Raw genomic sequence first — 21,372 nt, forward strand, 5'->3', positions numbered from 1 at the left:
CGGCCATTGTGCAGTAAGATATGATTTGCAAGCAGTGCAGCAGTGTTGTCTAAACTACAGTCCAATCTTCCTAAATTCTTAGGCAAATCTGTATAAAGTTAATAGCAAATGCTTTCTGTAATCTTTAAAATTGTTCTGCAGTCCTGAGTGACTGCTGAAATTATAGTTGCCTTTGAGAAGTTTTAGCAAAATAATTTCTCTTAATGACTCTATTCATACACAGTTAGCCAGTCAGACCTTTTGTGGCGGCCATCCAGTTTAATCAATTATCTTTCCATGTTAATATTTTTGCGTAAGAATCCAAATTATGGTTCACACTTGGAAACATTTTGCCTGTAATTTAAAAAATATTTGCCGAGCTCTTAATTTTACATTTGTACATGATAACTCTTGAGAACTGGATATTCAAATCCAACTTTTAGTTAGTTTCTTTTAAGTCTTCTGGTAATGGTGATTGAAAAATTGAGCTTAGAGTAGTTATTAGATATCCAAGAGGTCAACTCGTGGCAAAGCTGGCCTTCTCTGCACAGTAGATACAACTTTCCAATCCACAGATATGCCAAAAATGCAAGAACTGTGTGTTATTTAGAGTGCTAAAGGAAGGGGCCATGCTAGATTTTCCAAGAGGAACGAGGAGTTCTTTCAAACCCAGCTGTCTGACATACTCAAAAACTATGCAATACACAGAGGGAATTTTCTCCTAGGCTCTAGTACTCTGTGTGCTCTGACATAGACATTGCCAGGACTTTAGAAACAGGTTGTTGTCAGGTATCCAGAGAGCAACACTAGTATTTCCATGGGTTTCAACTCTCTCACATTCCTAATCCATCAGGTTTGAAGATATTATCAGGAATTGCAATCTAATCTCCTTCTCATGTCATTGTATTCTTCTTTTCTCTTCTTTTCTGCATTTTAAGCCAGCCAGGACCAGCTTTGTGAGTGATCAGTTGATACTGAAGGCATGACCCATAAGCACCCATATCTCTTCCATTTCCTTTCTCCTCTAAAACCTTGCCCTTTGCTCTCCCTTTCCTCTTCTCTCCCCCACTTTAGTTCAAGGGATATTGTTGGCCAGAATGATGCTGAGCCACTGAGATGCATGATGGGGCTTTCCTGGGCTGTGCTCCTCATCACTTGCACAGAATCCAGTGCTCTGTGAGGAGGCCAGGGATCAGAATCCAGAGCAGATCTCTGGTAGTCAGCTCGTGCAGCAGCAGAGCGGATGCTTAGCTCCCACTTCACTTACGGACGCCTGCACCTTGGACACATGCACTTTCCCATCAGTATTTTTTCCAAATGTTAAACCATCCGGGAAACTGTCCAGAAACTCTGCTGCATTTAGTGCAGCAGACCTAGAATTGTTCATTTGGAAGGCTTTCAGACCTGTCTGCTGGCATCTGTCACCATGTGTACAGTACTGCCTGGGGTCAGCTTGACAGGGAATGTGCACCTCTGCACAGCCGCGCGGGGAAGAGGCGCTGGTTGCTTACCGGCAACTCTCCAGGTACAATTTGAAATCCTTCCTGGTCTGCCGGGTTTGGTTGCAGCTCTGTGGCTGAGAGCAGCCTAGCAGATAGGAAATGTGCTATCTTACATATCCTTCAACTGAACGGGAGGTTACGTGGGGCTTGAATATGCTGTCTGTAGATGTGGGAGAGGGAAACTGCCTCTAGCCTGGAGCGGCTCTCCATGAGGATATATGTAGAGACAACTCATTTTGAAAAGGCCTGGTTTCTGGAAACATTTCTCCTTTTTTGCTGTTTTAAAGATTAAGGAACTTTTAATTGCCAAAAACCATCTAGAGTTAATTGCTAAGAGATTATGTTTTTTTAACAAATAATCTCTCTGATGTGTAGCAGAAATAAGCATGATACAGAAGTCCATTTCTTTTAGTATTTCTTCCCGTTCCATGGGAGCCCTGGTGGGGGGAATATTTACCATACAGATCTTTTTATACAGATTTTGTTTTGTGGTACATTTTTATGGAGGACAGTCTAGGAGTGTAGCTACATCTCCCCTTGTTTCATAAGCATGAATGGGAGATACAAGCATGCTACTGCAAAGGCAGTCATTACATTCTGCAATTGTAATGCTGGCTGTACTGAAGCAAGGACAGAAGTACCATGTGTTTCAGAAATTGTACAGTAAAACCTGGTCTGATAGAGTGCTACTCTACTCTCTGTTGCATTTAGTTTATTTATGGCTAGAGAAGATACATACTATTCTTGAATCTAAATTGTCTGTTCCCTCCTTTATCACTGACTCCCTGGAAGTCAGTAAAGTTATGCAAATGTTAAATCAGGGTGAGATTGCAATTGGAATTTTCACACTACAAAATTATATATACAAAATTAATACTAGGTTATGAAAAAAAAAGTCAAAACCAACATTGAGCCTTATAACATGTTTGAATTGTAAGTGGTTATTATGTGTACATGCATATATATGAACTGTTAGGTACTAGGAAAGCGCTCAGCATTGGTTTACTTTGTTTTGTGGTTTGTGCAGATTAACAAGATAGCAAACATCCGTTTTAGTCATGGTGACTTGTTTATGTTTCACAATATGAGCATCTGTCTAAAGCAGCAGACATTACCTGCAATTCTCTTAAAATGATGCAGTACCTATCATAAAAAATGAGGTTGTTTGCTTTTTAAAGGAACAGCACGATAGCACTTGGCACTACACTCTAGTTTACTAGCTAATAGGTCAGACAGGCTAAGATGGCTCTTCTGTCCAAACAGAAGGGTTGAATATGTTGCTTCTCTCTTATTTCTGAAGTGTGTAATCTAGTTCCACAGACCATCTGCTTGGTTGCTGTAATATTTCTCCTCTTTATCCTGCCTAACAAAATTAAGGTGTACAACAATACCCAGGGGATGATTGGAATGGTGCCTTTAAACCACATTTGTGTATTTTTCCTATTTTCCTGTTCTGTCATTTTCGCAATAGACACAGCAATAGATAAGTTTGTTTCTTATTTAATCTTTTCTAAATAAAGAGAAGTTTTCTTGCCCTAAGAATCAGTATTGCAGCAGTGTTAACGTGTTCTCTCACACATATGTTCCCAAAATTTGTGGCCAGTAATAGCATTTTATTGTATTGGTTTGTTTCAACAGTGAAAGCTGAATTTTTTGAAAAAAATCTGATATTGCAGTGTGACATAGCTGCTTTGCTGTGACTAAATACTTGCTTTATTCTTCTTTTAAATGGAAGTATCACAGCATTACATAGAGTCTACCATAATGTGTTGCCCCTCTTCTGGATAGGATAGTTTGAAAATCCCATATATAGAGATCAATTCAGTGAAAAAGATCATTTATTCTATGGTATTTATTTAATAAAGAAGAAAAAAGAGAAAACCCAAGCTGAACCTTTGGAATTGTTATTAAGTAAGAAGAATGCATTTATACAGACAAATTGGCATGGGTTCCCAGAATGCACGTCTCAGAACATTGCTAGAAAAAGAATGGTGTAAAAATATTCTGGCATTGGTTGAAACTTAAGTCAGATGGCAAATCTGCAAATAGACATTCAATGTTCATTCAGGTGCTGTGGCTCAGAGGTGAAGTGAACGGACCCGGCACTGCCGCGGTCAGAGCTGTAACACTTTGGAGCCACTCTTGTGGAAAGAGAAGCCGGAGAGTACAGGAGGTGAGCAGTGATTGCATTGGTCATGTCAGGCTGGTCCTGGGCATTTTGGTACTGGCAGGCCTGTCAGAGCAATGACTGCCCCCGAGGAGGTTTCAATTCCGCTCGATGCTTTGGAAGTTACTTTGGAGGTATAGCTGTTGAAAGAGAAGCTGGTAGTAATAATTCTGCAAACCATTGCTGCGTACAAGGATTCTTGGATGGAAGAAAAACACATGCATGCATGGTGGTTTTATATATATATATATATATATATATATATATATATATATATATATATATGTATAACTTTTATGTTTTATATATGTTTAAAATCGCAGTGTCTCAGATGTGCTTCCAGGTGATAAGTAGAAAGCATTTGAAAAACCATTATCCCAGTGCCACATTTTCATTGTTAACCAGTTTACTCGAGTCAGTGCAGCCTTGACTCCATCAAAGCTGCCACCTTTGTTTGTTTACTTTGTTATTCTTGTTTGGAAAGCAGGGAAGTAGTGTGCAATTAGGTACAGAATTTCTCATGGAGGATAACAAGAATGTCACTGGAAGTCTACATGTCTCAAACAGTTATTAGCTTTCTCATCTTACTAAAAGCTCCCATGTTCTTCAAAATTTTCTTAGTTTCTTTGTATGAAAAAGCAATAAACTCAAAGAGGAATACCATTACTGGGGTTTTAAAAACAAATTTAGAAGCTTTCTGCGAAGTTGAAATGGGCACAGCTAAATGGGAAATTACAAGACTCTCTAGACAATGGAGAATATTTTGCTGGTGTCTTGTCGCTCTCATTTAGAGTTTTCAAATTCTGGAATAATAATTCTTGTTGTTTAGGGTACAAATCACAGTAATGTCAATTGAATATTTACAAATATCCATTTGGTCCAAATGTTTTCACAGTGACATTAATATATAATGTCTCTGAACACAGGATACCTTCTGCTTTTCTATAACTATTTAGGCCTCATTGTCCAATTAAGTCTGAAACTGAAGGGAAAAAAGAAAAGGTAAGACATATGTCATACCTCTTACAATCCTTCTTGGTGTGCAAGTCATTATTATGTTTTTAGGGAAAATAATAAAAGAAAGATGATTCTATTCAAATTTTTTTTTGCAACTCTTTTGGGTAGAATCAGCTGGCCTGTGCATTTCAGATTTCACTTCACCATGAATCTGTCTTCCTTACCAAATGGATTGTAATTTTCTGAACCAACCTTTCCACTTGAGGCTAATCCTTTTAGGAAGAGGTAATTTTCCTGTTTATCTTAATTGACATGTTCCCTAAATTTCAATCTCCGCATTAACTTGACCTTAATTATGTGGCCTCATTGATGAAATGAAGGTTACCCAGGCAAGTTCCATGCATGATTAATATTTTTTATTGTGTTTGTAACAATTAAAACTCTGAACCCTCTTCCTAATCTTTTTGTTCAATCATTTCTAAAAATGTGTGTAAAGAATACTTATGGTGCTTTTTGGTCTTTTTTAGGGAAAGTATTATATTTGAGATATATACTTTGATGTAAACTTGTGTATTTCCATGTTTCTCTTTTTGTAAGAAAAGTATGCTTTGATTTTGTAAATTCCATCATTTAGTCTTGATAGGCTTCTACTGCTAAATGTTCCATTTCTTAAAATTAATTTTCCTCCAGTCAGACATGCATTACATACAGTAGTAGATTATTACAAGTTGGAAGTCTTCTAGTACTGTCAGATAGACTGGGTTAGTTTTTAAATTTGAACCATTGATTCATCGCTTTTAATCACTTTTTGTCTGAATAAAATTTGATCAAATACTTCTAATTTGAGCCATAGTTTCTACTGACTTTAACTTAGAGTAAGCAATAAATGCCTAAAATTCATGCATTAGAAATTCATTCTCACAGTCACAGAAGGCTGAGCAGACTTGCAAGTGGGAAAGGACTTCATGCTCCAGGTGTTTTTGTCCTGTACAATTGAGTTGTTAGAAAGAGACTACAGTACTTTGGGAAAATCTAGCACTGCTGTTATTATCAGTAACATTCACAGCTGATTTGTAGTAAAATGCAAGATGCTCTAGTCTCTGAATAAATATCTTTCTGACTGCACAGGATGATAATTGCTCAGCCAGCACTTTCTTTGGCACCTACTTATCTCAGCTGAAATGATTGATAAAAATATTTTTGTATTGACGTTGAACACTTCTAAATTATATAATGATTTTTGTATTATTTCACATTTACTCCGAAGTTCATGCTAAATTGAGTTTCACTGCTGTCAGTATCTTTATTAATCAGGATAGGAGAAGTATGGTGTGTTTCCCACCTTTTTGCACAAGATCGATTTTTACAGCAAGACTTCCTCTTTCTTTTCTTGGAGCGACATGGAGAGTTATGTACCAGGATATCAAGTCACTGACTTCAAACAGAAGACAAATTCACTAAAGTGAAAATGATTGTGATAGTTCTCTAATTTCCCCCACAGTGTATGTAAAACTGACTTTTAAAGTGTTTAGTGGATAATGGATCATGTAAGGTCAGTACTAGCCATAGCTGTTATGGCTATTATTTTCTCCTTTCATGGGAGGGTGCTCAGCAAAATGAGATTGTCACGCTCTTTTTTTTTTGAGAGGACAGCGACAGACAGTTAAAAGCCTCTTCATGTAAGGATGTTATTTCATAAAGACACCAGCACTGGATTATCCCCTTCACTTTAAACTTCTGCCAGCTTGTACAAAGAGATAAAACAAAATAGCCCCAATCCCAGGGGTGGAGAAGTGCTGGCCAGATCTGCCCATGTCCACAGCTTTCATTTTGATTAGTCACATGTGAGGAAAATTCACTTAGGCTGAGAGGTAAATTTAATACCAGTTATGCCCATGCTGTTCATATCACAACCATTTTCACATGATGCCACTTAATTCCCTAAGAAGCAGAAAGGTAAATCGGTGGCTGGCCAGCTAAGGTGTCATAATGCATTAGGACCAGGGCTCGCTGCAGGGGATAATGGTTCTGATTGCTGTTGACTCATGTCTCCACCAACTGCCTCATGTAAAATAAGTGACATTTAAAAGGCATCAAGATGTGAGAAGAGGTGAAAAAAAAAAAAAAGGAAGAAGGAAAAGCAGAGTACTAAACTTGCCACTTGAACATAAAGTCCCTTTTTCACCCTAAGTGGTATAAAAATGATAACTCAACATGCTATAGGTGACCTGTGCTGTGCTTTGAACTTCCTGTCTTGTGTTTTTAGAGAAAAATCTGTAAAATTGCTTCTGGGAACTGCTCCAACATGTTATCATTTATTTCCCATTTAATTTTTTTTTACTGTTTTTTTTTGCCCTTGGATATCAGTCTATTCATCTTTTAAAAAGCTTAAGGCTGAATCAAGTTAGGGAATGGTATACAACAAGAGGCAGCCTAGTCTCTGAAGGCCCATTTAAGTCTATTTTTATAAAAAGAATCAAATTCCAGTTTACAGTAAGCATATGCTTCAGTTGACATCTGTTTCTAAGACTTGGATGCTTTGTTTGCATAACAGGCACCAATAAATGGCCTTGTTTTAAGTCTGCTCACTCAGTTGTATTTGGGTTGTTCAGCTGGGGATTTGAGTTGCAGCTGATCCCCTACCGCTCGTAGCAGATACGAAAGGGAAGAAAAAAAATCTGAGAAACAGTCTTATTTATTAATGCAGATTTCAGCATTCTCAACAACCCACTTTCTTTTTGTTAGGTGACTGCTAAATACTTGTTTGCCCAAGTAGAGAAGCATTTGAAAGTATCAAGTATTAAAGATAATAAAAAATTGATTTTTTTTTAATGTTGTATTTAATAACATTTGTATGGTTCTCAACTGACAAAGCCTGGTGCATGTAATGCTGGGAATTAAGTGGATGATATGTGTAAGAAATGCATTTGTTATGGCATATATATTACAGTGATTTTTAAAAATGACTTTTGTTTTCTTTAAGTGTCCATGTCCTACTGATGACAGTGTCTAAAATATTTTGTAAGCAAAATTTAATTATATCTGCTTTCTTGGGAAAGCAAATTCTGGACTTCTCAAGGGAAAATTCAGAAGTGTATGTGGTGCTTCTCTAGCTTGCAGAGTATAAACCTTTCTCTGTGAAGTGATGCATTCTGTGGCAATTATATGGTATTTCTCTCATATGTATAACAGTTTCAACACACTTGTAGGAAACCTAGGTAATGCCTGTAAAGAGTACAAAAATGTATCAGTAGTATCACAGCTCTATAATTACCTTGCTTAATAACTACTGTAGTTTTCTAAAAGCAATAATATCAGTACTGCTTCCTTGTTAGTATTTTGAACTTCCCCCCTAAATTATTGTCAAGTGCTCTCTAGTAGTGTACAGAATATGTAACATATTTCAAGTGGATTTACTTATCAACTTTTTCTAGTGGTACCAACAGCAGTAGTGAAATATATCTACTCCATTTACTCTTATCCATTGCACCTACTTTCTTTTTCCCTTTAATTTTTATATATGGTAAAAATTTCATTGAAGAGAGATTTTAGATGACAGGACTGTAATTTTAAAACCAATAGAAGAGGTGTAAGCAATTTGAGCTTAGCTGAAGCATAATCTTAGGTTGTCAAGAAGAAACCCATTCTCCCTATGCTAATCAATCAGTATATCAACCAACCAATCATCTCCTCAGCTTAGCATATATCCTAAGGTTTGATATATCTATTAACTGCCCATCATGCAGCTGGTCTCCAGTTGATGAGATTCCCCCTATCTTGGCATTTGGAGGCAGACAACTGAGCTATCAGAGCCTCAGATAAATACTAAAGTGGAGATTTCAATCCTGTTCCTGATAGCAAAAGACAATCCAGGAATATAGAATATATTTTTAGAAAAGAACACATAGAGAATTACATTTTCAACAGTGTGTTATATGTGAAAATTGCATATATTTCATGATCCCTTTTCCCTCCACCCCCTCCCTTCCCAGAAGTGGCAGGAAATTACTCTTATATTGTGACTCAAACTCTTAACAGAAAAAGAGAACAAGAAAGAGCTAAAATTAGTTTTTAACTGCTAATTACTATAATGGTGTTATACAACTCCTTTAAAAAAAAAGGTGATTTTCCTTGTTATTGCAGCATTGTTACTCTATTGATGAAGAGCTCTGTGAAAATAGTGTGTCACAACAAACTTAAACCTTAGGGGGAAAAGTCTGAATTTCAGACTATTATATACCTGCCTCTCTATTTGTGAAGTCTGAGCTCAAAACTCATTAAGTAAAAACATAAACTAGGTATTGAAGAGTCTACCTGCTAATATGGAAGTCTGGCATGAGATTTAACGTAGTGTTTCAAGGTGCAAGAAATGCTGTAGAACTTGATGACTTGCTGTGTTGGCTTTGCCATGAGTAAAAAACTGCCTCAAAAAATAAAGTGGCCTAGATTGCATTTTGTAAGAGCTTGCTACTCCCTAGGGAGAATCCTAGGGTTGCCCAAGGGTCTGTGGTCACCATGGAATGCAGTGTAGGACACAAGGGACAGGTCACCCACTCAAATTGCACCATCAAAAGATGGGGCCCAATCTCTGTGCTGGCATATGACTGAGCAATTCCTGAAGTCAGAGGATGTGTGCTCACTTAATTAAAAATTTGATCAATTCTCTTCCCTGACCTACCAACAATAAACATACGCATATTGTTATGATTAGCTTATAGGCCTTTTCATGCTTTCATTTAATTGAATTGAGTGTAATGATTTGCTTTGCTTTTGTTCCTTTGTTTCTGAGACTCAAACCACTGAATGTTCTGAAATACATTTTCTCAACACTGAAAAATTGCATGTTTCTAAGCTACATATCTTAGTCAAAGCACATTGTTCTTGACACAAGAGCACTTCTGTGTCCGTGTAGAAAAGTAAGTTTTTATACCACTCTACAGTGTTTTTCAGCAGAATTCTTGTAGCACCTATTTGCATTTTTATGCCTTGTAAAATAAAAATGTCATGGTTTAGGTCGTGGTTTATTACAGTAACATGGAAATGTGAAAGTAATCAGGGAAAGTATTTCAGGCTACTTTGAAGACTAAATTCTAATCTTCTCACTTTTATATCCTCCTTTACCATAACCCACTGAAACACTGATTTCCTGAGAAGGTTACCCTTGGATTTGACTCTACAAAATGATCCAAAGCACTAACATATATTAATATAATAAAGGCTACTTTGTTTCTCAGAAAGACCATGCATATTTTAAATCCAAAGCTGGTTCATTAGCTGGGATACATAGACATAATACCATATGAAGATCTGGCCCATTGTATTTAGTGGTCATGAGAAGTTTCAGACCAATAGCTGTGGTTCTTGAAACTCATTCAGGCAAAACCAGCTTTCAGCAATGGTAGTGGAAGTTCTCTTGGGTTGTCCTATGAATATATGTCAAACCTTACCTGGAAGGAGCTGGAGGATCCTGAAATCCTTGGCCTTTGAGAAAAAAAATTGTAAATACTTTCCTTTGAAATAGATTTGCCTAAACTCTTACAGTCTAAATTCATATGGAATGTTTACCCATAAATAGATGAAAAGTCTGGTTCATCTTTGTGCAGCATTCTCATTTATAGAACTTGTTACAAATCTTATTCCATGTAAGAGATGAAAACAAGGTTTAGTGATATAAGGAGATTTTGGGCACCTGCTGCAAGGTGGCAGTCAGTAGTGTAGACTTTTGAAAATTGCACATTTATCACTAGTTGAAATTACCCCAGGTGAAAGAATCAAGGCCTCTTCACTACAGGCACCTAACAAATTTATCTAAGGATGTGAAGGATGCATGGTCACCCATTTGCCAATACGTGAATTTCAGAGTACACTGTTTTGTTAGACAAATGCTGCCCAAAGCCTTCAAATTGAACTGTGCATGCAATTATTATTTTCACTTGTACCAAGTTTACATATCCAAATTTACAGAGCAGACACTTTTCTAATTTTGTAGAATGGTACAGGTTGACAAAGGAAAAAAATATGAGTCAGAAGCTGCTGGGACCTAAAAGGTGTTGTCTTTATTTGATGGAAAAAAAACCAGTTTATTTGATGGAAAAAAAAACAAACAGAAGAAATCCAAGCTCTAGACACAACTTCTGAAACCACCCAAATAAATTCCACTTTATTTATCTTGAGCATTACATAAGAGTGCATCGGGCAATTACACAAACTTCCATGTTCTGTATCAGATACTTGAGGAAGATAAGCAATATCAGTAACCCATGTTAATCTACAGGTTTTTACCTTCTCTACCTATCATACATCTCTAAACCCCAAAACAACCAAATGAACCCAAACCAACCATGAAACCCCACGGGGTGGGGGGAGAAAAAAAACAGCCACAAAAAACTCCCCAACTAGTTTCCTCACTTTATGTACAGACAAAGTAAAACTAGGATATTGGAATTGACAAAATAGAGATACAAGGCCACAGCTGAGATATGGTTGATTGTATCTCTAAGCTATTGTGAATACTGGAAAAAGGCAGTTATTTAATTGAGCTATCTAACTATTTGCCTGGACATGGTTCTTTAAAATCTTCCCTTCTCTATTTAATTTCTTGTTTGTGAAGCAAATAAATATGTATGTACTCCAGGTTTATTGTTACATATTTAATGGTACTGTTCAAAATCATTGAATATTCTTTTTCTACGCTTCTCAGAATGAGTGCTCATTTAAATCAGATATTATGAAAACCAGATGACTAATCCTAAATTCAGGTGTACTACCACTCAGGCTAGGCAGATTGCTAGTTGATCATGCTAAGATGCTCCCTTATCCATTATTGGATCTGAAAAAGAGGAGGATTAAGAATTATCTGACTTCTCAGTTAATGTGCAAATCATCTAAAAGCTCAGCTTAGAAAGGTCTTAGAAAGCAGAACAGCACTAAAATAATAATAATGTCTTGAGAATTTTTAATAATATAAATGTGCCGTATCACATTTTTAGAGTGAAAATAGAGTTTTGTGGTTTCTATCTCAGATGGTCTTTTATCTGTCTCTTCCTGTTTTTGTAATTATGTATGAATGTCCTAGAAGTCTACTTCTAATTAAATTTTTTTTATTGCAATTAGAAGTTGTCACTTGGGACAAATTCACACTGCTGGAATTCAATAACAATTATAATATTTTCAGGCAATAGTAGAAAATAATTTGATAAATATCTTTGGAAATGAGCATTAATCTATTTACTTTTAACAAAGCATAAGGCAGGGAAGTAAAAGTATATCTTGGGAAATATATTTCTATAACGGATCTATGATCTTTGCAGGGGTTTTGTCTGTAATACATATTTCTAGTATCTTTCTCTGCTCTTGATTATGGTGAAAAACACCCTTCATTGAAAAGATTGAAACACTGTTTTTCTGTTTTTTCAAGAAACAGGAGAGTCTGTGAACCAGAAGGCATCTCTTAATGTTCCCTCTTTGCATTTTTAGGCTAGTTCTGCTGTTTGCTATAGTAATATTTGTTTTAGCATTTCTATCACTCCAATATGTATACTTGCCTTTCAAAATCTGTGAAAAGTATTTAAAAAGAAAAGAGAAAATGCTAGTATTTCAAAACCCTATTATAATGCATTTTCAAATATGTCAGACACATCTTTGTTAAAATTAAACCAAGGATTGGTTTTGAGCGAATAGCCCTATATCCTTACAGATGCTGTGGATGGATGCATCTAAGCTGCTTATTATATTGATGGGTTTTGCTGCTCTGCAGCAAATGAAAACAGGCAGCTGCTTCCTCCATCAAAGCAAAAAGCAGCCTGAGTTTTTATTAAACGAGTGTTCATTTCTTCTATTGCCAAAATTCTTACACAAAACAAAAGAGCAGTTTTAGCACATTATTGCTTAACTAGACATGAACAACTGACAGCAAGTGATAAGCCTGTCTGCTTTTCACAACTGGTAATCATTTTTGGAATAGATGTTTTAATATAGTTGAATATAAAATTTTGTAATTTACATCTACAATGGTACATAAATTTATAGATCCAGTTTTTTGCAGGAGAATGAAGGCTATAATCACAAAAGGTTTGTTCCAGTGTTGTTTAATTTTTAATAACTATTTGAAAACTAGGTACCCCCCCCCCCCACACTCCTAACACAAATTCATTCATTTGAAAAAGATGTTAAAGACAATCATACCAGTAGATTTGTACAGTTGGCCAGTTTTTCTTATGGAAGGGATATGCGTACATTTGCAGCTTTGACTTGTTACTGTATTTCCACATCAGTTCCACCGAGCTTCTTAAGTTTGTGCTCTAAAAGACATTTGCAGATTGCAGACCATCATGTTTCCCTCCTAGTCCTGAATAATAATGAGAGTGAAAGTGAGAGATACAGTGCTGAGGCCATTTTGCCTAGGCTGAAGATCTCAGCCAGTGCTTATACATATTTTTCAATGATCTGAATATCATGAATTCTGCTTTAGATTGGAAGAAAGACAAGAGTTTTCTACAAAATGTATGTGCATAGGGAAAAATGTTTCTCTTTATATTCTCTTCTATTTTTTTCTGGTGTTCTTGTACCTTTTCAAACTCACTTATAGCATTCCTGCTGTGGAAAAGTAAGCTAGCCATTCTCCCTGCCTCAAATTACTCCTCTTCACTGGACTTAAAAGGTGGTTTGCCATCTGCAAAAGCCAGGTGCAGTAAGGCACAGATATAAGGTGCTACTGTAAAGGCTATTAAATAATTTTATTTTTTCACACTGTGTGCATTTTTTGCAGAAGTTACTCACTTGTAAATACTCTTGGGGTAAATTTCAGAATGGAAAACCTCAGATTGGACAACTGGACTTTCAAAATATTTTAGCTCTTAAAGATACTGGTATATGAGGTGGTCAAATCTCCAGAGGGACACAGTATTTGGTAGCTGTCCTCCTTTTGAAAATCTGCCCTCAAATTCATTTTTGTAGTAAATAATTCTACAGTTCCAGGCACACCATGTGCAACATGCAATGATGACCCTTTTTCCTTTTTTGTCTGCATTTGCTGTAGATAGGTGTAAACTTATCATTTTGTGTATTGAAAACAGAGTGAAACAACAAGGATTTTCTTCAGTGAGTTTTTTCCTTGCTTATCAATTTCCTCCATTTCTTCATTTTACTAAAGTGACCAGGTTTGTCTTTGTATTATTATGAAAGGTATTTGTTATGGAATATTTTCACTTCTCTATGCATGTGTTTTATGGTATCTAAAAAATGAATATTTGTAGTATTAGTGCCTTATTATATGTGTTTGCATTGTTTAATTCAATAACTTTAGGTGGGATCTTAGGTAGCAGGGATTACCGATCATCCTTTCATCTGTGTCTCATTTTGCATGCTGTGTGAATAAGGGAATGAAAATAAAATCTTTACTTCTTGAGTATCCCGAGCAACATTTTTTAACAGTAAAATTATATTGAAAAGGGGCTTGAGGTATGGAGTTTGAAGAAAGTTTAGAGCTAGAAATATTTTGAGATCTATGCCAACTAACTACAGCAGTGCAATTATTTGCAGGTAATCTTTACTCAAGCAATTACTCAAATTAGAACACCCAGGTTATATGTTACTACCAAGGTGTATTTGGCAGACGTACACTGTGCCTCCACCTGGTATCTAGTCTTAATTGTGCTATTCATAATTTCATGTTTTACCTTTGACTTGGAAGTAAAGTTTACTGCTCCACTGACAGAAGAGCTCATAATATTGGTTAGAGTTTAATTTTGAAATTAAGTAAGTACTCCTAAGTACTGTGCTGTTGAACCTTGATTTTGATCCGCTCTCTTACGTCTCCAGCAGAGGTATTACCCTCAGATCTGCTTACCCTCAGCAGATGGACTGTGCTTCTTGCTGTGCATGGTGGTGGTGATCCACAGGAAAACTATCCAGGATAAAATGATCAAACTTATCTTCCAATATGACTTGAATACAGTCACACAGTCAGTAGAAAATAAGGTTTATAGTGTAATATTAGGGTCGTGACAATGCTATAATACTCTAAGGATGGAAGAATCTTATTTTAAGATCCCAAAATTCCTTATGTTATATTCCTAGAATAGCTTTTCCCAGTAAATACCTTAGTTTTGGGGATTTTCCATCTTGTCTACAGTCTTTTAGCAGAGGTGATGGGGAATAATTGCCTGTCCGGACAGGCCATTAATTTAACACCTCTGCACAGTCTATTGTAGTGCTAAAGATTTTTCTGCTCTCCACTAACCATGTGTCTTGGTGTGGAAGGATAAAAAGTGCCTTACTTAGGGTCAGAAAACAGTTCATCATTGCTCAGTACAGCTGTTGGTATGACTTTTGAGACATTATTCATCACTTTGCCTGAAAATGCTTTTTCTTTCCTCTCACTTTGATGACTATTAAGGCAAATAAGGTGATTTCATGTAGTCAAGAGTCAGGACATACTAGAAAAAATATCTTTTTGAGTGTATTCATATGGGAAAAATGACTGACTTTTCAAATTTAAATTGTCTTTGCTTTTGAGGGTAAAGATAGGATTGGTACAAAATTTACTTGAGACTTCAGATGAATAGGAAGACATCTCATAGTTTAATAGTGCAAATAAAAGACAAAATTTGAATGTTGAGATCAGACATCTGAACACGGGACTGTGAGAAGTGCTAGGGAAATGTGAAAATACTTTCAATTTGGCTTAGCTTTGAAAGTAACTTCTTAATCTGCTAGCATGAGTTAAGCACTTGTGGGACAGCTTTATACCTCCTACTCAGAGCTCTCAGGGACAGCTCACCTGTCACCTCCACTTGTCCCCATGTTTCCTGTGTGTAGTGCTGGCAGACAGTAGAGAAGAGTTCCACTAATCTTGCACTATCCCAGTTAAAGTAATCAGTAGCTGCCGTGATTTCTTTGTACCTGTGGAGCACTGCTGAGACATAATAGCTCCAATAGTCAGATGTCTTTCTTAAAAATACATGTCTCAAAATTCTTTCCTACTGACATGATGTTCTTTAAGAACTTCACATCAGATCTCAGTATTTGGTTGACAGCATTCTGTAAAATATGTGGTAAAAAGCAACAGGAGGAGAGAAACGTTTATTTTTTTTTTAATACTGGATAATTTATTTCTGGTAGACAATTTTCTGTACTATCAGAGTATTCAGCGTTTTTAGATTTGTTGCAGAAGAAGCACAGGTTTTGTGTAGCTTTGGACTAGTGCTCCAGCTGATTGTTAAAACACAACATCCTCAGAAGGCTGTCTACACATGGCTTAGTCCATGTGGCTTGAAGGTTGCTTTAAGAAACTATTGTGCTATTACTAGTGCAGAAAGACCTGATGCTTTCCAATAGCAAGCACTATGAGAGTGATAAAAACAACTTAAGTTATGTTTCTTTCCATTATTATGATTTTTTAAAATGTTCTTCTGTAGGAAAAGCTTGGGTACCTTTTCCTGGTTACATCATACCTCCTGGTGTAAGACGACTTGGATTATTTTTCTTAGTCTTCCCATAATTTCATTCTGTGTGTCTAAGTAACTCTGTCTCTGTCTCTTACTTTGGTTCCTGATGTGCAAACTTGAGATAGTAGAAATTCATGATATCATCAAATTCTTGTGAGGTAGACTCCATTGCTATGGTAACATTTTATGATACGGTGACAAGTGCTGTAGGAATGCCTGTGTTTTGTGATGCATTTGTAGCATTTCTCTATTCACCATTGTACAATATAATTATTATATTTTTCTACTCTTTCTACTGTAATACGTACCATAAATCTGTCTGGAAGTAGACATCATCTTTCTTATGGCATTTGTAGTGAGAATCCTGCTCCATCCTAGTGGTGAAAGGATACTTCAGGTGTTGAAATGTGGGCAGGCATGAGTTTTGTCTTTGTCCCATGTCTTCAGACGTGCCCATTCTTGAGGGTGTCCTTTGAATGCCAGTGCAATTTAATTTTTTCATATGTTTCAATAGAGATTCCAATGCTTTCTGGCAATTAGTCTGTTTTCAAGTTGTAGTTATCAAGGTGGTAAAGGTTTTTAAAATCTCCAGTAAATGTCATAAAATATTTATTTTTGCAAAAAGAAACTCTTGTTTCTCTCTGTTCCATCATACAGAGAGATTTTTTTGCCCCTCTCTCTAGGACTTGTAGAATATTCATAGCCTTGAAAATATAAACACCATTTGGGGGTCTTTTGATATTCTTTTGCCTATCCATCTGTAAATAGTTTGCTGTCATGTAAGTGATTGTACATTTAAATAGGTAGCATCCAATGTTGTGTATTTATAATCAAATTCAGAAATCCAAATGAGAATAATTTTATTTTAAATATGAAAGAATTATTTTAAGTGTGTTCATAGGAAACTTAATCCATATGTATGTGTTTGCAGGAAATAAATTATGCTTTTCACAACGTAGTAGTAGTTGTTAATTCATAGGAATTCTGCATTTCTGCATTGCAGCTGTATGTTTTCTAACAGAAGCAGAACTATCTTTTTTATACTTGCAACTTCAAAATGTAGGTCATTGTGTTGGCGAATGTAGGTCAGAATGAGGAGGAAGAAGACAGAATGCAAACTCCTCCACATGGATCTTTAAGCTTATCCCTGTTTTGAAGGTAAAGAGGCTTACCTACCTGTTCAGGCACGTGAAGCTTTTCCTTTCACTAAAATTAACACTGGTATCCTGGCTTCTGGCTTCTTGGCTTAGCTGAGAGCACTGTGTGCTTCCACGCTTGCGACTTGTTCATGAAAGGCCTCCTGACTCCTGCTTCTTTAGCTTCCAGATGCTTATGCCATTGCTGAGGTGACCCTTCCTTCCCTGTGTGGGAAGGCAGTGGGAAGGAGAGCTGTGTGCATTGCTGGCATCTGCCTAAAGAAAAGCATTGTCCTTGCAAAGGTGCTTCACCCTTCTCTCAGCACGGAGCTATCTGATACACCTGCAGTTCAAGCCGGTATCAACATTGAAATGGCAGCAGGGGAAGGAACGGTGACCTCCTCAGAAAAGATTCAGTGACACCATTCAAAGTGCCCTCTCAATAATAACTGCAGAAAAGTGAGAGACATTTGACTGAGGGTACTGAAAAGTCAGATGTTGAAGGATGTTTGCTACAACTGACTAGTATTTTTTAAATTCACTTAGGCTAGAAGTTTGCTATGAAAGTGTTTCAGTTTTTTATGTTTGTGAGTGTGAGGGGTTTTGTAATGTGAGATGTAAGTATTATAAATAGTGTTAAATTAGCCATGTCTTCACTAAATATTAAAGAAAACTTTTATTGCTTGAGTATACACCAGTCACTGCAAACTGAAACATTCTTTATGTTACACACTAAAATATTTAAACAGTCATTATATTTTTTGCGAAATCTGTCATTTTAGCATTTTTCAGTGCTCAAAAGCATTGAAATACTCAAAGGGAGATGAAAAACCCTGTACAATTCTTAGTGTATATTTCAATAAAGAATGAGTAGTCTTGTATGAGTATTTTATTTTAACCCTTAGCAAGTCTAAGCAAAATAGCACATTCAAAAACACCTGATCAGACTGAACTGTCATAAACAGGACAAATACAAGTATTGTTTTAGTAGTTTTGTCATACATATGTATCATTAGTCTATTTTTTTCCCTTTAAATATCTTTTTAATGCAAAAGTTATATGCAAAGTTTTGGACAAATCCTGTCTTGGCTTTTGCTTGATCTGCATGCAGTCAAGACATTTTTAAATTTTCATTATTTTTCACTAGGAGTAAGAGTAGTTCAGAATGCTTACTGGATGGAAAGGACAAATTATATTGATGATGGTTTCAGTCAGGCTTTAAGTGATTTAAAGGATGACAGTTTTTCTCCCAAACTCCTGGTTCTGTTAAAAATGTAGTGATGTTTTTAGCCTTGAGAACAAAATATGGTAAAAATGGTCTAAAGGATACACATACATAGTAAGCTGCATGGAATTCGACTTATTTGTCTAGAAATATTCAAAAGATGCTGTATGTGTCAAATAAGCTTACTGGAACTGTTGAAATTCTGTAGTTCATAATATGAAGTTTGTGTCTCAATTTTTAATGTCATGTGTTGGTGGAAGGGGGGAAGTCAACTCTGGATTTTACCTGTGGACAGACATGTAAGCATGGTTTTTCATTGCTAAGCAACCACAGATGAAAAACACATACAACCATAATTCAGCTGCATATGCCTTTGATTCTTCTTTTAACTTTGGGAGCCTTTGCAGACACAACTCAAGTTCCTGAGTATGAGTCTGGTTTCCTCAGGCCCTCTCCAGCAATGAAGTCTGGTGCCTGCTGGAGAGCATTCAAGGCACACAGGATCTGTGCTGCCCTCTCCATGGGCCACAGCACTCTAGTTGGACATTCCAGTCAGGTGGGAAGCTGGTCTGGCAAAACAGCTGGTTTCATGAGAGACTGGTTTTGAAGAAATTAATTTACATGGAAGCCTCCAAGTAGTTGTCAATGTTGATGATGACCATTGTAAGTGTTATGATGGAAGCGAATGAATTCATGAATAATACAGATTAGGTGCAGAAAGTGTGATTGCTCCTGGCTATTTCTTTGGGAAAATGAGGGGAATTAAAATGAAAATGGCAGGGAAACAAGTATAAAATGAGAGAGGAGGGGTTTCTTTATACAGCAGGGTGAAACTGTGGTGCTTCCTGGTGCAGTTCTGGAAAGTTTATCACAGAACAACCAGAACAATCCTTCAGTGCCTGTTAAGAAGAACTTACCACATATATTTCCTCTTCTCTTTCTTCTGAACTTCTTGAGCCACAACTAGAAATCACACTTTTAGTGCCTTAGTCCTGGATTCATCCTTAGCACGTGCTGCTGGTCAGTCTCCCTTACAGTCAGACTGATGCCTGACCTAACACAAACTAAGAGAAAAGGAGCTAAGTAAAAAGAAACTGGAAAGAAATGGAGTGACTCTAGGATGATGATGATGTAGCTAATGAAAAACTAGAGGGCTCCTGTCTCCTGTTGGAAACAGGCTACAAGGCAAAGTTGGCCTTTCATCTGGCCTGGTACAAACAGGTTGATGTTCATGTGAATGCCCAAGTGAATTAAATTTTGTGTGGCTTTCAAGTCTTGAGTATTGCATGTATATGTGTAGATTTATGTGTATGTTTATGTGTGTGTGCATGAATCTATAAATTTCTGATCATTAGTTGTGATGAAATCTATGAAATACTCAATTCCAATGCTTAAATCATTTTTTACTTTTCTTTATTCCATTTTATTATGGCAAATATAGAAAATAAAACAGTGGGTAGAGGTCTGCAAATGGTAATATGCATTCAAATATTATTTTAGACCTGAAAAAGGCTGTTCTAAGAAGGCAAATATCTTTGTTTTACAGGTCTCTGGCCATCTGAAGAAGTGCTGGCTTACTACTGCCTAAAGCATAATGAAATATTCAGGTACAGAGTTAAACATAAAAAGATATTTTCCAATCTCTTAGTTTTATTGTATCTGCATGGTAAAGATTGCTATGATTTAAGTCTTCAGATTAAATTTAAAATGTTCAAGGTGAAAGCATGTTGCTCTTAACAAAGAATTCTGAGCTGCCTTTGGGTACTAATATTGCACAGCAAGCTTTCTGCTCTATGTCAAAGACTTTTGATTTCCACTCAAGGCGTTTTATTTCACTTTGATTTTTGGGAAACAAAAGTGAAGCTCCAATCGATCAGTGCTGATTGTGAAGGTCAGGAAAAATAAGATATTCTTTAAACTGACATCTGTTGCAAAAGCAAGCAAAATATTATCTGATGAAATATATAAAAATCACTGCATATAGTAAGAGGAATTGGCACCCATTTTTAAGTGTTGTGAAACAGTTTTGAAACATCCTTCACTTTTATTCAAAACTTGTAGAAGTCAGCTATCACGGCTCCAGTAGGAACATCTAAATATAAAATCCATCCTGCATCCACTTTCCTTCCCCCTGACTATACTGAGATTTGCACTTGTAAATCCTTGAAGTTTCATTGTCTGGAGGATGAATAGGGTGCAAAATAAGCTATTATAACAATACATTTGGAGGCAAAAATTCTGTTCTGTGTGAGGGTGTAAGGCAAATACCAAGTAAACCAGACTTGGATACAAAATTCCAGTCTGTGTAAATATGGCATTGGGTAAAATCAGGAAGACCAAACTGGAAGTCCCTGCCCCTTGTACCAAATGAGCAACTTGCTTAGACTCCAATCTGTAATCAAAGGCTGTCGGGTTTGTTGTTGCTGCAATGGCTTCTGAGGTATTAAAAAGTCTTTTTTCCCAGCCCCGTGCTCGAAGAAGAAGTCCGGATTCTTTGGCTTTGGTTTTTGAGGTTGTTTATTTTCTCTTATCTAATACATTGTCTTTTTCTGACCCGCTGAGGTCTGTCCAGCAGCTCGGGTTGAGGCACACTGACCACCCTCAGGGTGCTGTTATCTTTTTATACTGAAAACTACGTGTACTTTATTTACAGTAATTTTCCAATACCTATCACCTATGTTAGACAGTCTGTCTCTATCCTAAACCAATCCAAAAATGCCACCATCACAGTAGAAGATGGAAGACAAGAAGAAGGAGAAAGACAGAACACTCCCAGATTCCTCCATCTTGCCTCTTGATCTCCCATTCTAAAAACCCAAAAATTCTACATTTTCACCCTGTGATAAATTCACTATCATTCTATTCAAACCCTTGTGGCTTGTAACTCCTCACACAAACTTGGTAATTGTTTCTATGGGTTAAAATCAAAGGCACAGGTGTCTTTGACTCTGTGCCCAGG

General features: G+C 36.6%; 1 protein-coding gene across 1 annotated transcript in view; it reads left to right on the forward strand.

Moving 5' to 3' along the window:
* Nucleotides 1–21,372, forward strand: part of CAMKMT (calmodulin-lysine N-methyltransferase) — a 211,687-nt gene that overhangs the window by 147,971 nt on the left and 42,344 nt on the right. Inside the window, exon 4 of the mRNA XM_059841194.1 lies at nucleotides 19,960–20,020. Coding sequence (XP_059697177.1) covers nucleotides 19,960–20,020 — 61 coding nt within the window. The remainder of the gene's footprint in view (nucleotides 1–19,959; nucleotides 20,021–21,372) is intronic.

This window comes from Haemorhous mexicanus, chromosome 3, assembly GCF_027477595.1.
Source record: "Haemorhous mexicanus isolate bHaeMex1 chromosome 3, bHaeMex1.pri, whole genome shotgun sequence".
NCBI lineage: Eukaryota > Metazoa > Chordata > Aves > Passeriformes > Fringillidae > Haemorhous > Haemorhous mexicanus.